The following is a 24,853-nucleotide window of genomic DNA, read 5'->3' on the forward strand; positions in this document are numbered from 1 at the left end:
GAACTCAGGTCTTCCTGACTTCAGAGCCACTTCTCTGTCCCCTTGTACCACCCAGCTGCCCCAATAGTTCAATATTACAATGCGGCACCAAATGCAACTTTGTTTGACAGGGGCAGTTATATAACAAAGCAGACTCAAATTTTGGATACAATGGAATTTTTAGAAAGAATTATCTTTCTTTTTTTTGGTGTGTATACATGTCCTGAAACCACAGTAAATTTTTATTATTTAAACAGAAAGGAGCCTTGAAAGTGAACTGTGTCATTACGGTGAACACTTATAAAACCGAAGCTCTGATTTTTTGCGTGTATTTGAGTTTTTAAAGGAAAAGTTAATTCTGGACAAGTGTTCCATATTTTTTTTCCTGTCCAAATCTGATCTTTGGTTTGTTATAAAATACTGAAGAAAATCAATTTCCATTTCTCATATATTATTCCAAGTACCTTTTAAAAGCCAACTATTTGCTTCAGGAAACTTTCTCACAATTAAAAAAAACTGAAACAGACTAAAATGATACAGTGCAAACTAGAGAAAGAATATAAGCAACAAGGCTTTATAATTTCATTATACCACCACAAAACCACTAGGCAAAAGAATGGAACTACTCAATCAAAAACTGAAGAAAGATTTTTCGTTTGCTCTAATAATGAGACTTTAAACATTTAACATTGTATTATAATTATTCTTTGTGCTTATAAGTATATATTATTTCATTTTTATCATAAAATAGGCAGATGATATAAAATCGCACTACTTCAGAATTTCATCAACTTAATTTTGGCCCTTCAATCCCAAACTCAATGTTTAAAATATGATGTTGCATTTTCTTTATAAAAACTTTAAAATCCTTAATCAAAGGTCAATCACAATTGCTTACGTCTTCACTTTCAGTTGTAATCTCATTAACTATACCTGCAATCTTTATGGCTACAGGATCCTCTGAAACTGGAACAAGCCCTTCTTTGACTTCAACCTGTTTTTCAGGGACCAGAGCAGATGTGGCAGGAGGGGAATATTTAGTTTCAACATAAGCCACAGGTGTGGAAGCAGAGGGTTTAGAATTGTGAAAAAGGCTAGCCCAAGATTTAGCAGGCTGATTAACAGAAACTGATCCTGTAACAGGGGTTGTGACTTCAGCAGTAGGTGAAGCATTGTCATGCTTAGCTGGATCTGAGTCAGTGCTTTCCACAGTGTACAATTCTACCCCATTGGCAGCTGGGCCCTCGACAGAGGATTCAAGTGTTTGTCCATTAGCAACTCCAAGATTTTCAGTAGTACCAGTAAAAGGCTGAGCAACAGCTGTCCTTAATGGGCTACTCCTGCCAGCCTCCGAAGGGATGCAAGACTGTTCAAAATTAGTAACATGGCATACCTCAGGCTGCCCTGCAGTCCTGATATTGTCTAGTGCTCTAGGAAAAGAATCATCAGTCACAGTGTCACTGATGAAGTCCACAGAATTTTCAGGGCTATTACAAGTCCTTGGTATAGTTGATGGTGGTATATTTCTCATAAATTCTGTTTCCTCTGTGCTTATATTGTTCAGTACTGATGAATTTGCATGACCATTTACAAGGGTTTCTGTAGGGATATGATCGTTGCCATCTTTCAAATAACTGTAGTATCCAGGTGGCCTTTTTTTCTTCTTTTTACGTTCTCTTTGCCCAAGGCCACCAGAAAGGCTGTCATTTTCTATATTTTCAGCTTCGGCATTAGAACCATTATCCAAAGCAAGTACAGGGCTTGTGAACTGACAGTCGATGGAGTTGTAGTTGGTTTCATTATGTATGTCATCATGGTTCTTTTTGGAAGTGGTGCAACCAAGAATAAATTCTGGGGCCTGAGGATTCAGTGTGCTTGAAATACTGTAGTCAGTGTTATTCAGTAAAGATTCATCTTGTTCAATAACTTCGGTAACACCAAACTCAATTCGCTGATACTCTTCCCCTGTTTAAAAGAAAGGATGATAATGCCCCTAGTTAAGTTCAATCTTTAGTGAAAAATAAAAATTAATTATCCTTCATATTATTCTTCTTTCCTATATTTTTTGAACATTTATAGTATGCTCTTTTTGTAATTAACAAACATCTATGGGAATTCATCAAAGAAATGCATTTTTCGTAACTAAAGAAAATGAATTCTGAAGTGTCACAATATCATGAAAAGTATAATCCTGTGTTTTTAAAAATTCTCAATTACCATGCTACCATAAATTTATATTTTCAGAAAACAAATCAAAACGAATTTCCAATCAAATTAGCCAAATGGTATCCTGCTGGTTCCCTTAACACATACATTCAATAACAAATTCCCGTCTTCACTACACTATTCTATGTAGCAGTAAATGTGAATTTGGGCGATTTATTTTTTAAGCATACATACAGTAAATAACTTAGGAAAATTAAAATCACCATTAACAGAAACAAAATCCCCACTTACCACAATCAGCAGTACTTTTGTAAAAGTTTTATAGACTGTGCCCCAAAAAATAATTTTAAACTTTTAAGAGATTACATCGTTTTTATAAAATGAATATTTTATTCTTTCACAGGTCCAGACCAAAAACCTTTTTTAAAAAATGAAAAGGAACATACTTCTGACAGAACAACATGAATTGCAAAGAGGAGTTAAAGCCCTAATCTCATTCACTAAATTCCTCAGTGTGGAACTGACATCTATAAAATATTGAGCAAAATTATTCTGAGAAGAACCTTGAGTCATTCAGTCTTCATGCCATGTGATCAACACCTACATGCATATGTACAATATAGACACATTAAAATTTACAAGATTTGTTCAGTGATTGTGTTAAGACTTTTCCTTTTAAAACCTCTTATCTACTCAGCTCACTAAATGAACAAGTTATTTTTCCCCACTCTTTCTTACCTTTTCTAAATTTAAATAAAGCCTGTTTCACTAAGTGTCACAGTAGCACACACAAAACTCAACTATTCAAATGCCTTAACTTTAAAAACTAACATAATTAAAGATGCAAAGTACCATAATTCAACTTACACCTAATTGTACTTAGCAATGATCATCCTCATCCAGGTGACACATAAAAATCATCTACTTAGGAAATATTAACATTCTATTCCCTTTTCACTGATATAAACTTACATGGGAGTTGTGAAAGCTTAGATGTAAAAATGCACTTTGGTGATTAATTTGAAATTATTATTTTGAGCGCCCAAAAAAGGCAAATAAAATATATACAAATCCTCACAGCTGACACAATTCATTATATCATCTTCTTTATTTTAATACCTCCATCCAACAAGTAACTTTTAAAAATACACAACCAATTCCCACCCTTCAGCCCAGGTATAGCATGAGTCATTGTCAGGTTCTTTCTAGCCTCTAAGGCAGGAGTTCTTCACTTGGTGTCCATGGACTTCCAAGGGGGTCTGTCAATCATCAATTCAGGGGGTCAATGAACTTGGATGGAAGAAAAAAATGCATCTTTATTTCAGTATAATTGTTCTCCTTTGTAATCTTATTTTATGAATTTAAAACCATGATTCTGAAAAGGGTTTTATCATATTGCCAAAGGGGTCCACGACACAAAAGGTTAAGGACACCTGTTTTAAGGTGATGTCTACTCCCACATGGATGGGGAAAATGGGAAACATAGACTATTCCTGAGGCAGGGCTCTTTATTTTAACTGCTATCAATATCAAGGTTATCATATAGATAGTATTCAAATGCAACACACTGAAGTGCCCTAACCAATCCTCTTTTCACACAAAGAACTGACAAGAGTGTAGTGTCTATATCTACATTCATATATAAGTATGTAGATATGTGTGTATGTATTTATCTGTATACACACATATAAACATACTTCTAAACATTTCGTAAACATGCAGCTTTCAAATGATGACTGAATGACTTAATTTGGATCAACTTTATGAAAAGACAAGGCTATTTCCCAATGGGCTACAGTACTGAAAATAAAATGTCTTAACATAATTTTTTGTTGTTGTTTAGTCATTCAGTTGTGTCCAACTCTTCATGACCCCAGGCCCTTCTATTCTTCATATACTTTGTAAACTTACAATAAATTCCTCATACTTAGCATACATAACCTATTGCTTAAATCTTAGTTGTCTAAGAATGTGTCTTCCTTCATTTCACTTTTAATACCTAATTTTGATATAAGAGAGAAAGAACAGATTGGGGAAGGGGTATTCAGTAGGCTCACTATCTTGGGGTGGGGGGTAGAGGACAGATGGGGAGAAAATTTGTAACTCAAAATCTTGTGGAAATGAATGTTGAAAAAACTAAAAATAATTTTTTTAAAAACCTAATTTTGAAGAAATAGTTGGATGCTAAATTCTATACTTTTTCTAAGTCTACTTATAAAACAGTACTATAATGTCAAAGGAAATGTGTCTCAATATGTAATGAGATGTAATTTGCTCATAATACATCAAATGCTGAAATATCCAACCACTACTTATTTCTCTAACACCCAAAATGTACCAAAATTAAATATTCATATTGCCTAAACAGAGAAAGTTTAAATATAAAGCAGTCACTGATTTCACTGCCAGTGTTCTTCACTTATGTATCTAATTGCTTTTTAAAAATGAATACTAAAGGAATGACTATTTCAACGAAATCAACTTTTCATTATTGTACCTATAAGTTGACAGTCCACTTTGCTTCCACGCATCTTTGTTTCAACCCATTCCGTGATGTTTCGAGGATGCAATGTTGCATGGACTGAAATGGATGTACCTGAAGGTATGAAGAATACTACACATTGACAAGATACCCCTTGGAATGGTTACAATGTATCCTGTCAATGCGTTATGGTGTATATGCTGCGAATGTATATTAAGAATTAGTATGCGCTGTCATGCAGCTTGAGCAGGATTTGGATTATTCATAAGAGGCAGAAATAGCTCCTTCAGCATGTGTATTTTCAATTTTAAAAGTGGCTACTGTGTAGTAAATACAGATGTACAATGTGGTCTAACATTAATAGAACTTTGTGACCATTTCAATATATTGGTGCATCATTAAATATTGACTGAGCATTAAAAGTGTTTAGATTATTAACATCAGAAGGGAACAAGACACACCTGCCCTGCCTAGTTAGCTTGAATTGCTCATCATGTTTCTATCACAATGGACACACTCATGCACACTGAAGGGCAGAAAAGCTAAGACAAAGCCCAATTTATCAATCCAATATACTGGTAGGGAAGGAAAGAAGGCCAAGAAAAATCTCTTTCTAAAAACCCACATTTTGGGAAAAAGTTAAATGAGCAAACAAGATAGTTAGGCAGTCAGTTTTCTAGAAAATAGAAAGACACCTCGAGTACTGACAAAAACATTTAAGTTTTAGTGAAGCCAACTTTGATGGTTTATCTAGCACTAACTTCTTATGAAATGATTTTTATTGAAAATGGCTGGTTTTTTTCTGTCTAGAGGAATTAAATGTGACCAATTCATAACAAATTTCAAATAGGGTTATAAAATAGCAGTTTTTCCTTTAAAAAAAAAGTCTTAGAGCCCTTTCAAAATACTAGAAAATTTAACCAAAAGCTGCTTTAAAATTTCAGAGTAAGAACTGTATTAGGCTTGAACATAACATAATTTCAGACAGTACTATATACTCACCACTTGAAATTACATGTCAATATACAAAGTATCCCAAAAGTCTTAGTGCATTTTAAAGTTACTAAAGCTCAAAGGTTCCCAAATTTATTTGGCCTACCACTCCCTTAAAAAAAAGTTACTCAGTGTTCCCCTTGGAAATCTACTTTCTTAAACTCTTTGCATCATTTCAAAAATACTGAATTTTTTTAATGACATCTTAAATTTAATAATTTTTATTGTAAATTTGTGGGGGTTTTCCTGCAATAAAATTTTGATGATACAATATGGCATCATGTAACCATTTATATATAGTATCACATCATAAATAAGTCAATACACGTACATATTCCTGCTAATGCAAGCTGGACACTTCCCAACAGTGAGAAACATGCTCACCTGCCAACACTTGCTTGTTAAGACCTGTCAGCAGACTTGACCACTGAGATCAGTAATTATAAATAACTCTGTTAGATAACAGATGAAACATGTATGAATGGTTTTTCAAAATTTTATCTTCTTTACTTATGCTTCTACCACCCCCCCTTTTTTATTCAATGCCCCTCAATTGTACCCAAGGCTATTACTGCCCTCCCTGGATCATTCCAGTTCCCCCCAGGAGGTAGTTATCATCCACTTTGGGAACCTCTGCTAAAACTTTTTTTTAATAAATTTAAGCTACAAAAACTTAAAAATACACTAAGAATTTTGGAGAACTCTGTAAATGTACCATTTCCTTAAGTCCACTAACAACAAACCCATCACTGTAGAGCATATTAAAAGAGTCAAAAGCCAATAAACCTAACTACAGGCTCTTTAAAATAGACAAAAAGATCTATATAAAATGTATGGCCAGTTGGGCTTATCTATGTTCTTTCAAAAACATAACTTTTAATCTGTATAAGAAGCAATGTTTTTATTAAAGAGTGCCATGGTAAAATTGTTCAAAATAGGAGTTTTCCTAAGCTTGAGATCAAATTGCTAAGGCCTCAAAGAATTTCACATAAATGAAGTCATTTTAGATAAAGGAGCCATTCATACCAGTATTTGGAAAAATTTTTAGTCACATGCAGCTTCAAAAAGTGATGATGCCCAAGCAAGTTATTTAAAAAACCCTAAATTTGGTTTTTAATTAGGAGAGCTTTTTCCTTTACTGATATGTCTCTTAGCACTCCTGTTTTATTTTCTTAATTATCAATGAGTAGAATGTCTCTTATAGCTTTGACTTCCTAGAACTTAACACAAGCCAAATAGGTATCAATAAAATTTGCTTTTCCTTTTATCTCGTTCCTTGCTTCTTATAAAGTTGAATGACTTTTAAAATGGAATCATTTTCAAATTTTATTTTAGCCCAAGAATTTGACCTGACTTTTAAAGAGTATATACATCATTATGTGTTGGATAGTATATATTTATATTCTTTAATTCTAAGAACTCCATGAGTGTAAGCTCCTTAAACCTTCAAGGAAATCCCTTGTTGACAGTTTTTTTAGAGGTCAATAGCAGAGTTAAAAGTGATCCAAACTAAAAACACTAGAGAAATTAGAACTCTCTGTCAGCCTCAAAAGGGACATCAGTCCTACATCATTTACTTCATACTGTAATAAAATGGTATACTATAAAGGCAACAAAGTGTTCCTATCTCAATAAACAAGGTCTACAAAAATCAGCTCAGGTAAAGAAACAAAAGACCCACACTCAAGTGACAAGACAGTAACAAACTGGCAGGCCAACAAGGTACCAAAACTCCCAACATAGCAATAACAGGCTCAGAACAATTTTAATCTATGAGAACAGCCAACCCAAGCTACCATTCACCAGCAATATGAACACATACATGCTCCAAGATTAGCAAGCCCCTGCACCTGGCAACATCACTATCAATGCAAGAAACCCTATGGCAAACCTTGGAGGAAGAGGAAAGGTGGCAGTGAAAGATGATACATACCTGTGACACTGAGAACTGTTAAGGGAAAAAGAAAGAATTAACCACTACATGCCTTATTCTAAAGCAAATGGAACAAACAGTAATAAGACATCAAGTTTGTCAGGTGCACAATAAAAATAGAATTTTAAGAAAGAAAGTAAGATATATTTCTGAAGCAACCTTCCGAGTAAGAGTACAGAGTATACAAGTGGGGAAAACTTTAAATTAGTTAAAAAATAACAAGTAAGGAATTAACTCACCATCATGCAGTTCCTCTGGGGTTTCAGTGTCACACAAAATTGTTTCGTTATATGGTGGAAGCTGGAGACAGATTTGAAATTTTTATAATTCAAGAAATTTCAAAACTTTATTATGATACAATTATTTTATCACAACTAGAAAACCTGGGTTGCCTCCCTTGTACTTTCCTATGTAACGGCTACATTTACATAAAATAGTACAATCATTTAAGAACTAGGACTACTTGGTGTTTTAATGCTTTTATCAAATGAAATCTTATACCCTTAGTATACCACTAGATACTTAAGTTGCTTGTTACTGAATTTGGACTAGCTACTACTATGTATACAAATATAAATGCCATAACCAAACCATCATAGGGTATGCATTATTTTTCTGTTACAAAGTATTATTCTGAAGCCAATACAGTCATACTTTCCTGCCTAGTCCTGCACCCTTACAATGAGGAGTACAAAGTCACAGAACAGCTAGTAGGGGACCAGAAGTAAGAAAAGAAGTCAGGTTGCAATCTGGAAGAGGAAAAGGAATGGGAGTTATGGGGTCTTGGACTGGACCCTGAGGCTGCTACTAATGTGTAGTCTTGGGCAAGTCATTGAACTTCTCTGTGTCTCAGTTCCCCCATAAAATGAGGGTACTGGACAATCTCTAGGATCACTTCAGTCCCTTTGAAACAACAGGTACATCCTGGAGGGCTTTTAGGTAAGAAAGCTAATGGCTAGATGCATGACTGTTCTGTAGAACAGAAAGCAAGAACTGAGCTGAAGCACCCTAGCTCTCCACAGTGAATAACTAAATAGAATCCGGGAGAGGAAGTCAAGAGGCATGATACAGATATGCACTCCCCCCCCTTCTTCCTCCTACTTGATGGACTTTGTCAGTTGTTCTTGTGACTAGTACATATATATGGGGAGCTTTATTTAGGTGGTTACAATGTCTCTCAGGTGGAAACAAATGAGGAAAAATAAAAGTGTTTCACATAAGTAAGGCGCCCTTAATGTAGACAACTAAAAAGATCTACTGAATAAAAAATAAAAAGTAGATGGAAAAGTATAAATCTGTACACATCAGGGTAATTCTGTCTATAACCTGTGTCTTTTTTTTAATGGAAGGATAATAAGGTAATAACATGTACTGCACATAAGGACTACTGTTCTCAATTACTGTTCTAACTAGTTAAGTACCAATACTCAATTCTCATTCTAATAGGATAAAAACACACATGGAAGGTAAATGACACAATGAAATAAAAGAATCTGAAATAAGGAAGTAAAGAGAATCCTACATAATTTTTTCACAAACATATGCAGTAAGTTTGCTCTACTGGACTGCCATTCTTGTCTTTGAAAAAGTAACACCAGCTGACATTAATACAGTGCTTTGTTTACAAATTGTTTTTGCACAAATCATCTTACTACTTGATTCTCATTACAAGTATTAGCCTTGTTTTAGAGAAGAGGCAATGGAAGCTGTAAGAGGTTAAATGGCTTGTCCAGGGTCATAGCAACTGAATCTCTGAGGCAGAATTCAAACCCAGGTCTTCAGGACCCCAAGCTCAACAATTTGTCCACTTCCCAACATGTTTTATTTAAAATAAAAATGTCTAATTAATGCTAGCTCCAGTTAAGTTGGTATTAAATAAATAAGAAGGCCATATGCAATTACAGAAACCAAGATTTCAAGGAGAATTTCTTTTTAATTAAAATATAATGTTTTCTATAAGCCAAATTGAACAAAAAAGTATCCATGCTCAGACTGACTAATATAGGTGTTTGTATACATATTATATATTCAAATACTATGAAAAGAATATATTGTGTATTTTATTTAATATTATGATTTCCCCAATTTTCCTTCCTTTTTGTCCAAATTTCAACCATTTTTTATGTTTAGAAAATAAATTAAAATTCTTACTAATACTTTTAACCAAAAAAGTAAAAACTATAATTTAGATCATTAAATATGCCTAATATACAAAATAGAGATCTTACCTCAACAGAAGAACGAGGAGTCACAAAAAACTGATTGAACTCATCTGGAGTAAAATCTCCAAAAACATACTGAGGAAGAAAAAAAAACATTGATTATATAAAATGTAAAACTTTAAAATGCTAGTAAAATCACTAGATGTTTTAACAATTCATTAAATATACTTTGGTAACAATTCTTGAGACCCTTTTCAGCAGGCTAAACCATGGAAAGCTCTGAGACCTAGAATCTTTTATAGTCACTGACTGCTAAATTCTCTCAACCCATAAAACATCAATAATATTTAACAAATTAAATGAGGAATGCTCCAAAACTGAGGCCTACTAATAACAATTTTGAAAACATACTAAAACTTTGTACAACAAATTCACCACTAAAACTACATCAATTTCCTGACTCTCTTCTTTACTCTTCTGGTTCTCTATGTTCACCTTTGCCACCAATTTCCTCTAGTAGATAATGTAAGTAGTCTATACCAACACATGACAACAGTGAAAACCCATGAAATTAAGCAGTAGCAAAAAAGCAAATTTTTAGATCAAAAAGGAACAAATAAAATTTATCAAAAGAAAAAAATTCTTATAGAATCAAAAGGCATTTATCTAACAAAGCTTCTTCATGGAAGTGAGGAAATTAAAACCCATGAAACATTGAGTAAATGTCTTGCTTAAGGTAACACAGAAGATGCAGGATTAGAGATATTAGGCGTTCTGGCTGACATTCCAGTGTTCCTTCCAAGAGTTAAACCCAGCAACTTTAGGAAATCACAATTATTATCACTGGTGGGCTGCTTAAGTTGGATCAACTGCCTACCAACTGTCAGGACCAGCAAGTCAGCCTAGCTTAAGTAGCAAGGCACCCTAAGGGGGGAGAGGACGCAACATGTTCCAGGCAAGTGAAACTATCACCACCACCTTCAAACCCTGACCCCAAGACATTTTGCATCACCAATGATTCCATGCCTACAGCCATCACCCTAGGAAGCAAATCATGTGGCAATGCAGACTGGCAACTGTTTCTGACTACACCTACTGAAAATCCAGAAAATAAAGTTCTTGTCATCAGTCTTCAGTAATAACAAAAGATTCACCATCAGAAACTGATACTATTTGATCAATGGAAATGACATTAAAGAAGGGACATTGCAATTTGCTTTGGCACTGTACCCTAAGGACCATGGGACCTTACCGTATGATTTGCAGCTGAAACTTTCCATTAAAGGTCGTCTCTCCAATTAGCATGTGAGTTCCCTGAGAGCAAGGATGATCTGTTCTATTTGTATGCCCATTTGACCACAATAAGAGCTTACTAAATGCTTCACTGATTCATTCATGCTGTACCTGAACTAAAGGAATCTCCCAACAAGATTCAAATCTGACTTTGTCTGGGGGGCAGCTTGATTTAGAAAATAAATTCACAGGGGGCGGCTGGCTAGGTGGCAGTAAGAGCACCACCCCCAGAGTTGGGAGGACCCGGGATTGGTTCAGGCCTCAAATACTTAACACCCGCACAAAAAACCGGCAGTGTAATCTTGGGCAAGTTACTTAACCCCAATTGCTTTTTAAAAAAAAATTCACTTTTAATTAAAAATTTTCCAGTGTACTCTTTTTACTGAAGAATATTCTAATTAGAAACCTTTTTCTTTAAATTCTTTTCTTCAAACTTTTAAAAGTATATATCAAAGTATCATCAGAATTTGACTAGAAGGAACCTTTGGATGTTATTTTGTGCAATTCCCTTATTTTATATATGAGGAAATACAGACCAGTAAAAGGATAGTGACTTGCCCAAGGTTACATAGGTAAATAGTCCAGTTTTTCTGATTAAAAATATTCAGTGCTCTAACTTCACATTTTAATTTTATCTTCGGGGGCAAATATCTTCTTCCCACAGGAAGACATCTCTAATTTTATTACAAAAGTTGATATATTAACATATGTAGGGTGAGATACAAAGTTCACTTTACAAAAAATTCCAGCAACTCATCTATTTCATATATTGAGGTTTAGCTGTTTAAAATCAACTTCTTTTGATTTGTCCATAGTGTATTATGAAGATCATTGTGGACTCAAGATTATATTAAGCAAGACAGATTCCAACTTTAAAATATTTTGTCCTTTGCAGAGTCCTTAAGCAATTGCTACTAGGTATGCTATATTTTTATTTACTGTTTAATTGACAAATGAAATTAATACTTTAAGAAGTTAATAAAATTTTGTCTAAGATGCTGGCCTATGCCCAATTTCTACCAGAATGCTTTCCAGTTTTCCCAATAATCTTTACCAAATAATGAATTCTTATCCCCAAAACTTAAGTCTTTATGCTTGTCAAATACAAGGTTACTATATTCATTTGCGGCTGTAAATTTTATTTCTGTTCTCTTCTACTGATCTACCTTTCTATTTTTTAACCAGTACCAGATGGTTTTGATAATTATTGCCTTATAATTTAAGATCTGGTATAGCTAAACCTCCTTTCTTTACATTTTTTTCATTAGTTTCTTTGATATCCTTGAGTTTTGTTCCTCCAAATGAATTTGATTATTTTAATTATTATTTTAGGTAATTTCATGGGGATGGCATTCAATATATAAATAAGTTTAGGCAAAATTGTCATTGGCCCTGCCTAATTATTTAAATCTGATTTTATTTGTATAAAAAGCTTTTTGGGGGCAGCTAGGTGGCACAGTGAATAGGTGGCCCTAGAATCAGGAGGACCTGAGTTCAAATCTGACCTCAGACACTTAACACAAAAACTAGCTGTGTGACCTTGGGCAAGTCATTAACCCCTATTGTCCTACCTTCTCCCCTCCAAAAAGAAAAAAACACCCACAAACCAAAAAAAAAAAAAATTTTTTTTAAAAAGCTTTTTATCGTTTTGTTCATATAGTTCCTAGGTTTGTTTTGGCAGATATAATCCTAGGTATTTTATACTATAGAGAGTTATTTTAAATGGGAGTAAAATGACAACAGCTAAGTGACAAATGTTGGAGGGAATATGGAAAAACTGGGACACTAATTCACTGTTGGCAGAACTGTGAACTGATCCAACCATTTTGGAGAGCGATCTGGAATTGTGTCCAAAGAGTTATTAAACTGCCTATACCCTTTGACCCAGCAAAACCTCTATTAGACCTATTTCCAAAGACGATTAGGGAAAAAAGAAAGCAACCTATATGTTCTAAAATATTTATAGCAGTTCTCTTTGTGGTGGCAAAGAACCAAAAATTGGGGGGATGCCTGTCAATTGGGGAATGGCTGAACAAATTGTGGTATATGATCACATGATACTGTGCTATAAGAAATGATAAGCTTGATTGATTTTAGAAAAAGATGGATAGACATGCACAAAATAATGAGGAGGAAAATGAGTGGAATCAAGTGGAATTATATACAATAACAGCAATATTGTTTTAAGAACAACTCTGAGTGACTATATCATTTGACTATTATAAATACCCAAATTAACAACAATGAAAAAAAAACCTAAGAAGGAAGACACTATGTACATCCAGAGAAAGAAACTGATAGAAGTATATATAGGGTGATTATATACATACATACATATGTATATATGTACACACACACACTTGTGTCTAACGGTAACCATCTCAGAGGGGAAGAAGAAAAGTGAGGAAAAAGAAAGCTACATGATAACTTTATTATATATTTAAAAGGAATAGATAGCAACTTGTATATAATAGTGCAAATCTACTTTTTCTTATTCTACTATGTTATAGAAATGCTTGTTTTATTTCATAAAATAAATGAATTTGCAAAATTTGTTCAACAAATGTAAGTGGAAGTCTGTGTTTTAGAATAAACATTTAGCTTTTTAAAAGTCAGATCAATTCCAGTGGCTTCCTATTCACTCTAGGATTAAATTTAATTTCCATCTTCAGTGGAAATGACTCCACTCTAGCACTCTATGGTCCATTCAGTCAAAATGGCCCTCAGTTTTTTTCTTTCACAAGGCACTCCATTCTCCTAACACTGTGCCTCTGAGCTATCTGTTCCATATTCTTAGAATGCTTCACCCTGCCTTACCTTAGCTTCAGAGTCTCCCTCTTTCCCTTAAGAAACAACTCAAGCACCATTTTTCTATATAAAGCCTTTCTAAATTTCCCTACCTCCTAGTGCCCTTCTAATCTACCTTGTATTTAACTACTTTGCATATATTTATAGTTATTAACTTTATATTTATGTGGCATATTTTTTGTCTTCAACTCCTTTCAAGAGGGAATTTTTCATTTGCTATACTTTTTATTCTCAGTGCCTGAAGTAGAGTAGATGTTTAATAAATACTTGTTGATAACTAATTATACCAAAACATACTAAAAATTCTTATCTATAAAATTAGAGGGCTATATTAGATAACTATAAAGTTTCATCTACATCTTTAAAAAAGAAAAACTTTAAAATGCAAAGAATGCAAATGTAACCTAATAATTGAAAGTGGAAATATAGAGTAGCTCTCTTTAGACAACTGTATATTATTACTTTTAAGGTATATTCTTTTGACATTGTTGCAAATGAAATTCCTTCTCAAACTTTTGTTTTCATTTTTTGATCGTCATACCCATAGTATGTCTACATATTTCTATATCCAGTTCATTTTATGAACTAGGATCAGATCAGTCTGTTCCCAAAAGTGGGAGCTCTACATCTGCTTTTCTGTCTGTGGCACAAAACTCAAAAAATTACTTATATTTTCTTCAAAAACAGCATTTATAAATAAAAGTGTGTGTGTGTGTGTGTGTATTAAAACATAATTTGTGAGTTGTTTATCGATGTGTGACTGGTGTTTGGTGAATCAACATTTCGAGGGTCAGAAAATCTCAAATTACTGAAAGTCCCATGCCAGAGGAAACATTAAATAAATTTACAGACTTATCAAGTGGAATAAACCTCAGAAAAACATTTAGATCACATATCAAGAAAAGAGAAGCAGTGTGATACAGTATATAGGGTACTAGGATATGAATAATGAAGATTTTACGTTCATCTCCTGCTTTAGACATTATCTGACCACAAACAAGTCCCTTAACCTTGACATTCATGTTAAAAGAGAGATTCTATGCTGGTCTATGATGAATAACAACAATACTGAAAATGTAATTCTAGCAATCAAGAAAAAATGTTTTTGTAATAGATCTGATAAATATATTTAGTACCAAACTCTAATATAATTCAACATCTCACAAGGTTAATGTCAACTTAACTCAAAGTATCTCAATGTTAATGACATCACATGCTTTACTAAAAAAAAAAATCAAAACTGAAAGGTTACTTTAGCCACATGAAAATGAAAAAATAAGCAGTCATTAATCTCCATTACCCACAAATTAACAAACTGACTATGACAATTACTGCGATTTAGGATACAATTTATATTAATTTTACATTATTTAACATTAATGTTCTTAACTATATCACTATTCAATATCCCTATGGTTTGAGAAAACAAGGTAAAAGTCCACAAATGGTTCACAACAAATTCAGACAAACACTAAACACTTATCATGTTCTGTAACTAGCTGTAGCACTTTAGTCAAGATTACGGAATTGTCAGCTTAATCATCAATGAAAAAAAATATAGATTGGTGAGGTTAAAAAATTTATGGCAGAAATTTCAGGAAAGGGCAATTTTTATTAAAATTATTTTAAGCATACTAAAAGAAAACTTTATGATAGATGAAAGTAATAGCTAGAAAATTTAAAAGTTATTAGTAAATATTTATTTATTTTTCATACCAAGTCACACTAATGTAGCTAACATAGGATAAAAATGTGCCTTCAGGGGCTAGGTGGCACAGTGAATAGAGAGCACTGGCCCTGGAGTCAGTACAACCTGAGTTCAAATGTGGCCTCACACACTTAACACTTACTAGCTATGGAACCTTGGGCAAGTCACTTAATCTCAATTGCCCTGCCCCCTCCCCTTTGAAAAAGCAAAAAAAAAAAAAAAAAAAAGAAAAAAAAAAGTGCCTTCAAATACAAACTATTACTGGATTCAATTAAAACAATTCTCTTAAACCTAAGTTAAGACTATCTAAAAATCCAAAACATTTAGAAAATCACCAACTATGATAAGCAATGGAAAAATTACAGAAACAGAGCAATAATTCTTGCCGATCGATCATTTGGTGATTTAATCAAATATAGCACACAACAAAAGGTACTGATTTAGCTGTTCCACTTACCATGAGACTCTAAGAGAAATGAAGTAGGTAAGTTGGGAAAGTGGAAAGCAATTTAATTATTTACAGCTTCGTGCATATATATTAGTGAGATATTTTATGAGGCCAAAAGATGTTGTTTGATTTTAACAAAGTTAAATCAACAGAACAAGAATTTATTAAACTATGTATTGACCCAGAAAATATTGGAATTATTTCTGACTACTCCTTCTCCCTAACTCCCTATAATCAGTTACCAACTCCCAACAATTTCACCTTAAGATCTCTATTCCCTTTCACCCCTACTGCAAGCACAGGCCCTCTTTACCACTCACCTAGGCTAATTTAAATGGCTCATCTCCAATTGATTCTTTTGATCACTACCAAATTATATTCTCATGACATGCCAAATCTCTACTCAAAAATCATCAGCTGCTCCTCTTGTCCACAAGGTAAAGGCCATATTTGTCTAGAGCTCTTTCCTTAGACCACTGTTCTCTGACTGGTGAGAGTTCTCCATTGTTAGGTCTACTCAGATCCAGATCTACCACAATTCTACTGTTCTGCCATCACCATTCCAATGCCTCCTGCCTCTAACCCAGTTCCTACCCTGAAACAGTTCTCCATAACTAGGGTACACAGACCTACCAAACTGTTCTCAATCCATCTTCATGCTAGGTTTCCCACCAGTGGCCTTTCTAACTCTCTTGGGGCCTCTAGAAATCTTCGAGACATATAGTTCTGAGTAACCTCCCCCCCGCCCTTTTGATCTCTAGCTTTGGTAACAGTAATCAAATCAACACCATCATTTTAGAGATGAAGAAACTGAGGTTGAGAAGTTAGGTGATTTGCCAAGTCACACAGCTAATATTTGAGGCAAGAGTCTAACTCTAGGCTTCCAGACTCCAGGCTTCACTTTTCACCCACTTTGACATCTAGTTGCTTTATTATTCCCAGTGCTCAGTACCTGGCATGTAGCAGTTGCCTAACTCCTTGATGACTGATTTTGTGTGTGGTCTCCCCCATTAGAAACTAAGTTCCTTGAGGCTAGGTGATATGTTTGCTTTTGCATTTGTATCCTCACTCCTCATAACAGCATTAGGTATATAAGTGTTTTTTTTTTTATTATTCATTTGTTCTTTCAAGGTCCTTCACAATCTGGGACCAGCCTATTATTTCTCTACCTTACTGTCTAGCATAGTATTCTGCTTAATAATTTTTTGGACTTGATTGCTACCTACTGAATAGCAAAAAGTGTAAGACAGGTTCTTATACTCAATATCTTGAAAGAAAATACTTTACATATTCTCATTATTCATTATTATCTAAAGCAGTTTATGTGTCCCCACCTTATAAGTCTGGGAAATTTAGAGACAATTGCCAAAGTTCACAAAACAGTAGTAATAATAAGGGACTTCAACATACATACTGAAACTGCCTCAATTCAAGTAGTCTAACTTCTAGGACCCCCAGTTTACTCAATTTCCATGAGATTATTCTACCTCAGATTATTTTATGTCACAGTGATGGGTCTACACAGTGATAGGTCATACTCTTGATCTTGTCATCACTCATAAGTATTTCATCCACTTCAATGCTCAAGAATTCCAAAATTTTTTAAATGATCATAATCCTTTAATATCTCATCTTTTCTCATAAAGCCAACTCACCGTGACCTCTAATCTCTCCCTCTCCCAGTTCTTTCCTAGGCCATCACTACTAATTGGCTATACTTTCCGCTCTTTCCCATCTTGATCCTTTGTAAATCAGTTTCAATTTGAAACTTTCTCTTTCTATCCTATTGCTGAGGGGTAGGCTAGGTGGCACAGTGAATAGAGCAGTGGCCCTGGAGTCAGAAGGACCTGAGTTCAAATCCGACCCCAGACACTTGACACTTACTAGCCATGTGACCTTGGGCAAGTCACTTAACCCCAACTGCTCTGTCCTCCCCCTCAAAAAAGGGGAAAAAAACCCCAAAACATCCTATTGCTTATCATGCCTTGTTAAACCTCCATCCTCCACTAATTCTGCTGCTATTCACACACTGCTGAAAAAAGCTGAAGAAAATCATGAAACCATGTTCATTAGGTTCATTATTAATGCATTACATAATTTCAGCTGGGCTCTCACTGCAATCCACCTCCTGATTCTATGCTTTTTCCCTAGCAATCTCCTATGCTCATCTCTGCCTCTTCACTTCCTTCAAGACTCAGCTTAAATCCCCAATTCTGAGATTTTTCCTTGTCCATCTCCCCCACTCTGCTGTTGTTCTTTTTCTCTGAAATGACCTTCAATTTACACAGCATCTATCTTATACATACTATTTTTTTGCATGTTGTCTCCCTTCATTCTAATATGTACTCTGCGACAGCAGGGGCCATGTTTTTGCCTTTCTTTGTAACCCTAGAATTGAGCACAGTGTCTGACATAGAGTAAAGTTTAATAAATTCTTGCTGACTCACATTTCCTTTAGCATGGTACTAGATCTGACCAATGAGTATTTCCTCTAACTTCGAGACAAGAAACTTTTGGCTATTTGGCATTCTTAAGTGCAGGCCAACATTCAATTTTTATTAAACAAACATTAAGTGTCAAATATGAATACTTAAAAGGAAATACAAGTTGTACATAACACAGATTCGCAGTTTTATGTGAAACTCTTTGCATATGGAAATACTCAACTTCTTTGGTGCTGAACTTAACCAAGTTCAGAATACATGAACCATCTAATATGAAATGCAGTATACCTTGAGTTGGGGGCAGTGTAAAGATAAACATGACATGGTCACTTTCCTTAAAGAGTTTACCAACAACTATAAAACATATTAAATAAAACTATAGCAGTATAGTGTGCTAAGAAACCACCTAAGGGGAAAAACATTTCCAACTGAGGAAAACAGGGGAGGGTTCCTAAAGGAGATGGGGAGAAGGGGTAACATATGTGCTGAGTATTGATCCTAGGCACAAGAGGGATCTATGAAGTATGCCCCCATGAGACAGGAAGAAATACTAAAAGAAAAATTGAGATGGGGGGATGGGAGGGAGGGAAATCATTGGACTACCTGAAAGCCATGAGAACAAAAACAAAAAAAGAGCCTACACACTGTATTTCAAGAAACCATAAAAGAAAACTCCCCAGCTTTCTTAGAACCACAGGGTAAAGTAGAAATACAAAGAACCCACAGTCACTTACTGAAAGTAACTCCTAGTAATGTCATAGCCAAAATCAGAGTTCAAAGAAGAGACACATCCTAGAAGCTCAAAGAAAGAATTCAAGTACAAAGGAGGAACAGTCAGGATCATAAAAGATTGATCAGTTACCACTATAAAGGAGCTCACAACTTGAAATGTGATATACCAGAAGGCAAAAGACCTAGGCTTACAGTAAAAAAAAAACTTAAACAGAAACACTGAGTAAAGTCCCACAGGAGGAAAAAATGGCCCTTTAATGAAACTGAGGATTTCTAAGCTTCCTAATGAAAAGGCCAAAGCTAAGTAGAGAATCAGACATACAGGAGTTAAAGGTAAAGTAGAAACCTATATAGAAAAGAAGGAGAGAGTAGGGAGTACAGGGAGACATTTGTACCTCGTCATCTAAAGAGATTAAAGGAAGGAAAGATATACACATAACACTGAGTATAGAAATCTATTTCACCCAAAAGAGTAATAGGAGGGACAGAAGAGAGCAGAAATAAGATTTAGGATAAAGGGAAGGATTAATCAGAAGAAAAATAAAATGGGGGGGGGGGGAGGAAGAGAAGGAAAAATACAAGAAAATAGGATGGAAGGAAATACACATAGAAGAGTTCATGACCAAAAAAGAAATAGGAAGTAAAATAATAATTCTGACTATGTAAAATTAAAAACTTTTCCATTAATGTAACAAAATGCAACTAAAATTAGAAAAGAAATTGAAAAGAAATATTTACAGCCTTCATACCTATCAAACTGGCTAATATAACAGAAATGGAAAATTATAAATATTGGAGAAGATAAGGAAAAATCGGGACACTAATACATTGCTGGTGGAGCTGTTAACTGATCAACCACTCTGGAGAGCAATTTGGAACTCTGCCCACAAAGCAATCAAATTGTGCATACCCTTTGATGCAGTAATACTTACTAGGTCTGTATCCCAAAGAGATCATAAAAAGGGGGGAAAATACCCACATGTACAAAAATAAATTTCAGAAAAACCTGGAAAGACTTAGATGAACAAATGCTGAGCAGAATTAGGAAAACATTGTACACAGTAACAGCAACACTGTTTACACAATGTTAGTGATCAACTATGATAGATGGATCCAAAAGACTCATGACGAAAAATGCTATCCATACCCAGAGAAAGAACTATGGGGTCTGAATGCAGATTGAAGCATACTATTATCACTTTTTGTTGTTGTTTTTCATGGCTTTTCCCTCTTCTTTTTCTTCTTTCATAACATGAGTAATGTGGAAATATGTTTAACATGATTGCACATGTTTACTTGCGATCTTGGGGAGGAAGAAAAATTTGGAACTCAGTATCTTATAAAAAATGAATGTTGAAAATTATCTTTACATGTAATTGGAAAAAATAAAACACTATTCACTAAAAAATAAAATAAACCTTAATTCAAATAATTTTTTTTAAAAAAAGAAATATTTACAGTAATTTTCTCTGATAAAGGTCTCATTTCCAGGATATATATGGAACTGAGTCAAGTTTATTTAAAAAAGGGAGGGGGGCATTCCTCAATTGATAAATGGTCAAAGGATCTGAACAGAAAGTTTTCAGAAGAAATAAAAGCTATCAACAGTCATATGAAAAAATGCTCTAAATCACTAATTAGAGAAATGCAAATTAAAACTGAGGTATTCCCTCCTACACTAAGATGATATAAAAGGAAAATAATAAATGCTGGAGGGGATGTGGAAAAATAGCTACACTACTACACTCTTGATGAAGCTGTGAAGTGATCCAGTCATTCTACGGAACAATCTGGAACTATGCCCAAAGGGCTACAGAGTGATGACACAGCAATACTGCTACTAGGTCTGTACCCAAAAGAGATGAGATAAAAAAAAAAAAATGGAAAAGGATCCATATATACAAAAATATTAGCAGTTATTTTCACGGTGGCAAAGAATTTGAAACTGAGGAGGTGTGCATCAAATGAGGAATGCTTGAATAATTTGTGGTATATGAATGCAATAGAACACAACTGTGCTATAAGAAATAATGAAGGAGACAGTTTCAGAGAAACCTGGGAAGACTTGGATGAATTGATGCAAAATGCAGTCAGCAGAATCAGAGTACTTTATACTATAATAACAATATTATAAAGACAAGCAATTCTGAAAGACTAAGGAACTCTGATCAATACAATGACCAAACATAATTCCAGGACTCATGATGAAAAATGCTATCCACTTCCAGATGGAGAGAGAGAGCTGATGGATAGAGCTTTTTTTTTCCTTTGCTGTGGCTAAAATTTGTATTACTTGACTATATAAATTTTTTATGGATTTTGTTTTTCTTGCTTTCTTATATGGTAGGGGAGGAGGAGATAGAAGGGAGACAATATAGAACTTAAAAAATGAATTTTAAAAATAAGGGGAAAAATGTGGGGAGGGGTGCAATCCATTTTGGTTAGAATACACAGAAGTGAGGGAAAGAATAAGATAAGGCCCTTAAGGTATATTAGAATCAGGTTGTAGTCAGACTTGGATGCCAAAGTAAAAAAACTGATGAATGAACAGATGAAGGAGAGAAAAAAAAATTAAGCATTTATCATGCTCCAAGCACTGTACAAAGGGCTGAGGATAGAAATACAAAAGGAAGACAGTCCCTTCCTTCTAGGAGTTTACATTCTAATAGGGGAAGAGGATATACATAGGCGAGTATAGGAGCCAGGGAGAGGCACTTTGGTTCAGAAGGTCACAGGAATGGTAACAGAGAAGCCACATGGAAGTAGACTTATGTACTCCTTCCAGGAACAATAGCAGAATAGGTTTGATCATGGCTCCAGAAAAGGGGAAAGGTAGGGAAGGGTGAATAAGATGGTCAGGTAATGGGGAATGAAGCATGACTGGGACTTGCCTGAAATATTAGGCCGAAAGAGGCAGGCACCAATTGAGGGGTAGGAGAGAGAAGTGGCACAATTTCCAAAGATTAAATAGCTAAAACCTCCAAGTATCTGTCTGATCCTTGTGGCAAGGTGGTCCCAAAGATTAAAAAATCCTATTCATAATTTTGAACTTCAGAAATTAATAGAAAGTAAGAATTGGGGCAGCTAGGTGTTGCAGTGAATAGAGCACTGGCCCTGGAGTCAGTCAGGAGAACCTGAGTTGAAATCCAGCCTCAGACACTTTACACTTTACTACTCATGTGACCTTGGGCAAATCGCTTAACACCAATTGCCCTGCCTTTCCCCCCTCCAAAAAGCAAAAAGGATTAACCTAATAATAGCCTGATGATAATAATGATACAGTAATATATAGCAATAATAGTAATAATAGCAGAAAAAGCTACTGTGACTTTGATCTGCATTAACAGAGGCACAAGCACCCACAGCATGGGAAGAGTCCTTACAGTCATCTACCTTGGTCAAATGAAGGCATAATTATGTCCAGTTCTAGGCAATTCATTTTAGGAAGGAAACTGACAAACTGGAAGAGACTGAGAACAGTAGCTAGGCTAGAGAACCAGAAATGGAACTAAATTCTTTTGCTTAGAGAAAGACAAGAGGGGGACGGCTAGGGGGTGCAGTGAATAGAGCCCTGGCCCTGGAGTCAGGAGGACCTGAGTCCAAATCCAGCCTCAGACACTTAACACAGAACTAGCTGTGTGACCTTGGGCAAGTCACTAAACCCCAACTGCCCTCTAAAAAGCAAAAAAAAAAAAGAAAGAGAAGAGGAGAGTCTAAAGTTTGGTGAATAGGGACTAAGGAACCTTTTAATGTTTTTGAATAAGAGTACAGACACTATGAGAGACCAACCTGGTTTGAGAAAGATAGTTCTTTTTACATCTCTAAACCACGGGCACCAAGATCCAGCTTTCAGAATAGTTATAATTTAATAGCATAGGCAAATAAGAGCTGAATGACTGGCTCACATAAGAAAAAAACTTTTTTCCTAGTCATATTAACCTAATTTTACAACCCACCTTTGGGCACAGAATTGGAATGCCTTAATTATATATTCTTTTGCTTCCACCATATCACTTCACAATGTGGTTGGGGGGATTGGGAGAAGGTGGCTATAATGAGGCATTTAAACATTTTACATTCAAAGAAATGAGGTTATAGTCAAGACTCAATAATAAACATTTAAATGCCTACTATGTACCAGGCACTGTGCTAAGTGATGGGGATGCAAATACAAAAAAAGATAATTTCTGCCTTCAAGGAGCTTAAAATGTAATGAAGGAAGACAATACATGATACAAAGTTGGGAGGACTGAGGGAAAGAAAAGTTATTAGGAGTGGGATGTGGTTATTAATCCTAAAGTAGTACAAGTCAGATGAAAAATGAGATGGTTGAGTTGAGCTCCTTCTTTAAAAAGAGGCTTTAGAATTGACAGCTTTACCCTCCAATCAGAGAAACAGAAGGTAGCAAGAGGTGAAGCAGCAAGGCTAACAGGATCTTTGCAGGAAGATGAGGTTTTCTCATGGTGGAGAAGTCAGGACAAAAGTAGTGCAGCCAGGTGAGAACTGAGGAGATGTTTGAGCTGAGATTCTCACTTAAAACAGAGGTTTTAAAGTTTATAGCTCCATTCTCCAATCAGAGGGGTACAGAGTAATGATGAGGTGGAGTGCCAAGGTTAATGCGATCTTTCAGGATGATGAGGTTTTCTCAGTGAGTTTACAAAGTGATGACTCCTTCTTTGGGTGCAAGGAATACTTACAGCAGAACCAAGTCCACAGGATATAGAGTTCAAGTTGATGGCTCCCTTTAAAAGCCAGATACATATGGCCATGATACCTTATAAAAACGGCATGTCACTTCTCTAACCATTTTATTATCTCACCTACAAAAAAGTTCCTAAAACTTAAAGCAGTAAGTAGTACTAAGTAGGCCCTAACCACAAAACATAGTCTCTCTTTCCAAACAGATGAATGTACCACAGATGACCCAATGATATAGTTACTGCTTGTCATTCTACAAAACAGTCAATAGCAGAGTCATGGACAAACCTTTAATTCCAAGTATGGGCATGGTTCCTCTTCCAAGAATGTGGCAGTATATATAACTTTATATAATCACAAGAAGTAAGTGTAACCTCATTTCCAGGGATCAGGAAAATGTCAAATCAGTAGCCCATAGGTGGTAATGAAAGGAGCTACAAGGAGGATCTTCTGGAGGGAGAGGAGAAATGCCACTAGGGGTGTTGAACTGAAAGAATACAATATACAACATATCAAAGAACCAAAGAGCCTTTCTAGTAATTAATATTGCATCAATAAACATTAATAAGCATCAGGTACTGTGCTAAACTAAATCAAAGAGTATATCCAAATTTGTCACTAAGACCATTTGATTTTTTGCCCCATGAATAAGACCTTTGATTTGGTATAAGGAATTCCCTGGATGGGAAAACTCCCTCTTACCAACAACCAATGTAGGTCAGGTCCTTACCTTCTCTGCAATTTAGAATCTTAGAGAGTTTGTCTAAAGCAATGAAAGGTTAAGGGTCACATTAAGGTGGACTGTTTCCTGTGTTAGTTTATTCACTAGCTCGTAAAACGGATTTGACTAAATACAAAATTGCATATTTGGTGCTCATGTTCTCTAGAAATACAAAATCACAACACACTCACCCCTAACATACCTGTACCATATTTTGTATCTACAAAAGCAGGAACTACTATGGAAAGAATGAAATCTACAAACTAATTTTATAAGAGTTAGAAAG

General features: G+C 35.0%; 1 protein-coding gene across 4 annotated transcripts in view; it reads right to left on the minus strand.

The window, feature by feature from the left end:
* Positions 1-24,853, minus strand: part of USP10 (ubiquitin specific peptidase 10) — an 83,357-nt gene that overhangs the window by 30,193 nt on the left and 28,311 nt on the right. The window contains exons 2-6 of one of the 4 annotated variants that reach the window (XM_069085637.1): positions 9,782-9,850; positions 7,793-7,853; positions 7,554-7,568; positions 4,643-4,741; positions 913-1,944 (exon numbers count right to left, since the gene is read on the minus strand). In XM_069085637.1, coding sequence (XP_068941738.1) covers positions 913-1,944; positions 4,643-4,741; positions 7,554-7,568; positions 7,793-7,853; positions 9,782-9,850 — 1,276 coding nt within the window. The remainder of the gene's footprint in view (positions 1-912; positions 1,945-4,642; positions 4,742-7,553; positions 7,569-7,792; positions 7,854-9,781; positions 9,851-24,853) is intronic. The other 3 variants (XM_069085638.1, XM_069085639.1, XM_069085640.1) reach the window with 3 other exon arrangements.

This window comes from Petaurus breviceps, unplaced genomic scaffold, assembly GCF_028583685.1.
Source record: "Petaurus breviceps papuanus isolate PSGF00001 unplaced genomic scaffold, PetGlider_PUasm1.0 176, whole genome shotgun sequence".
NCBI lineage: Eukaryota > Metazoa > Chordata > Mammalia > Diprotodontia > Petauridae > Petaurus > Petaurus breviceps.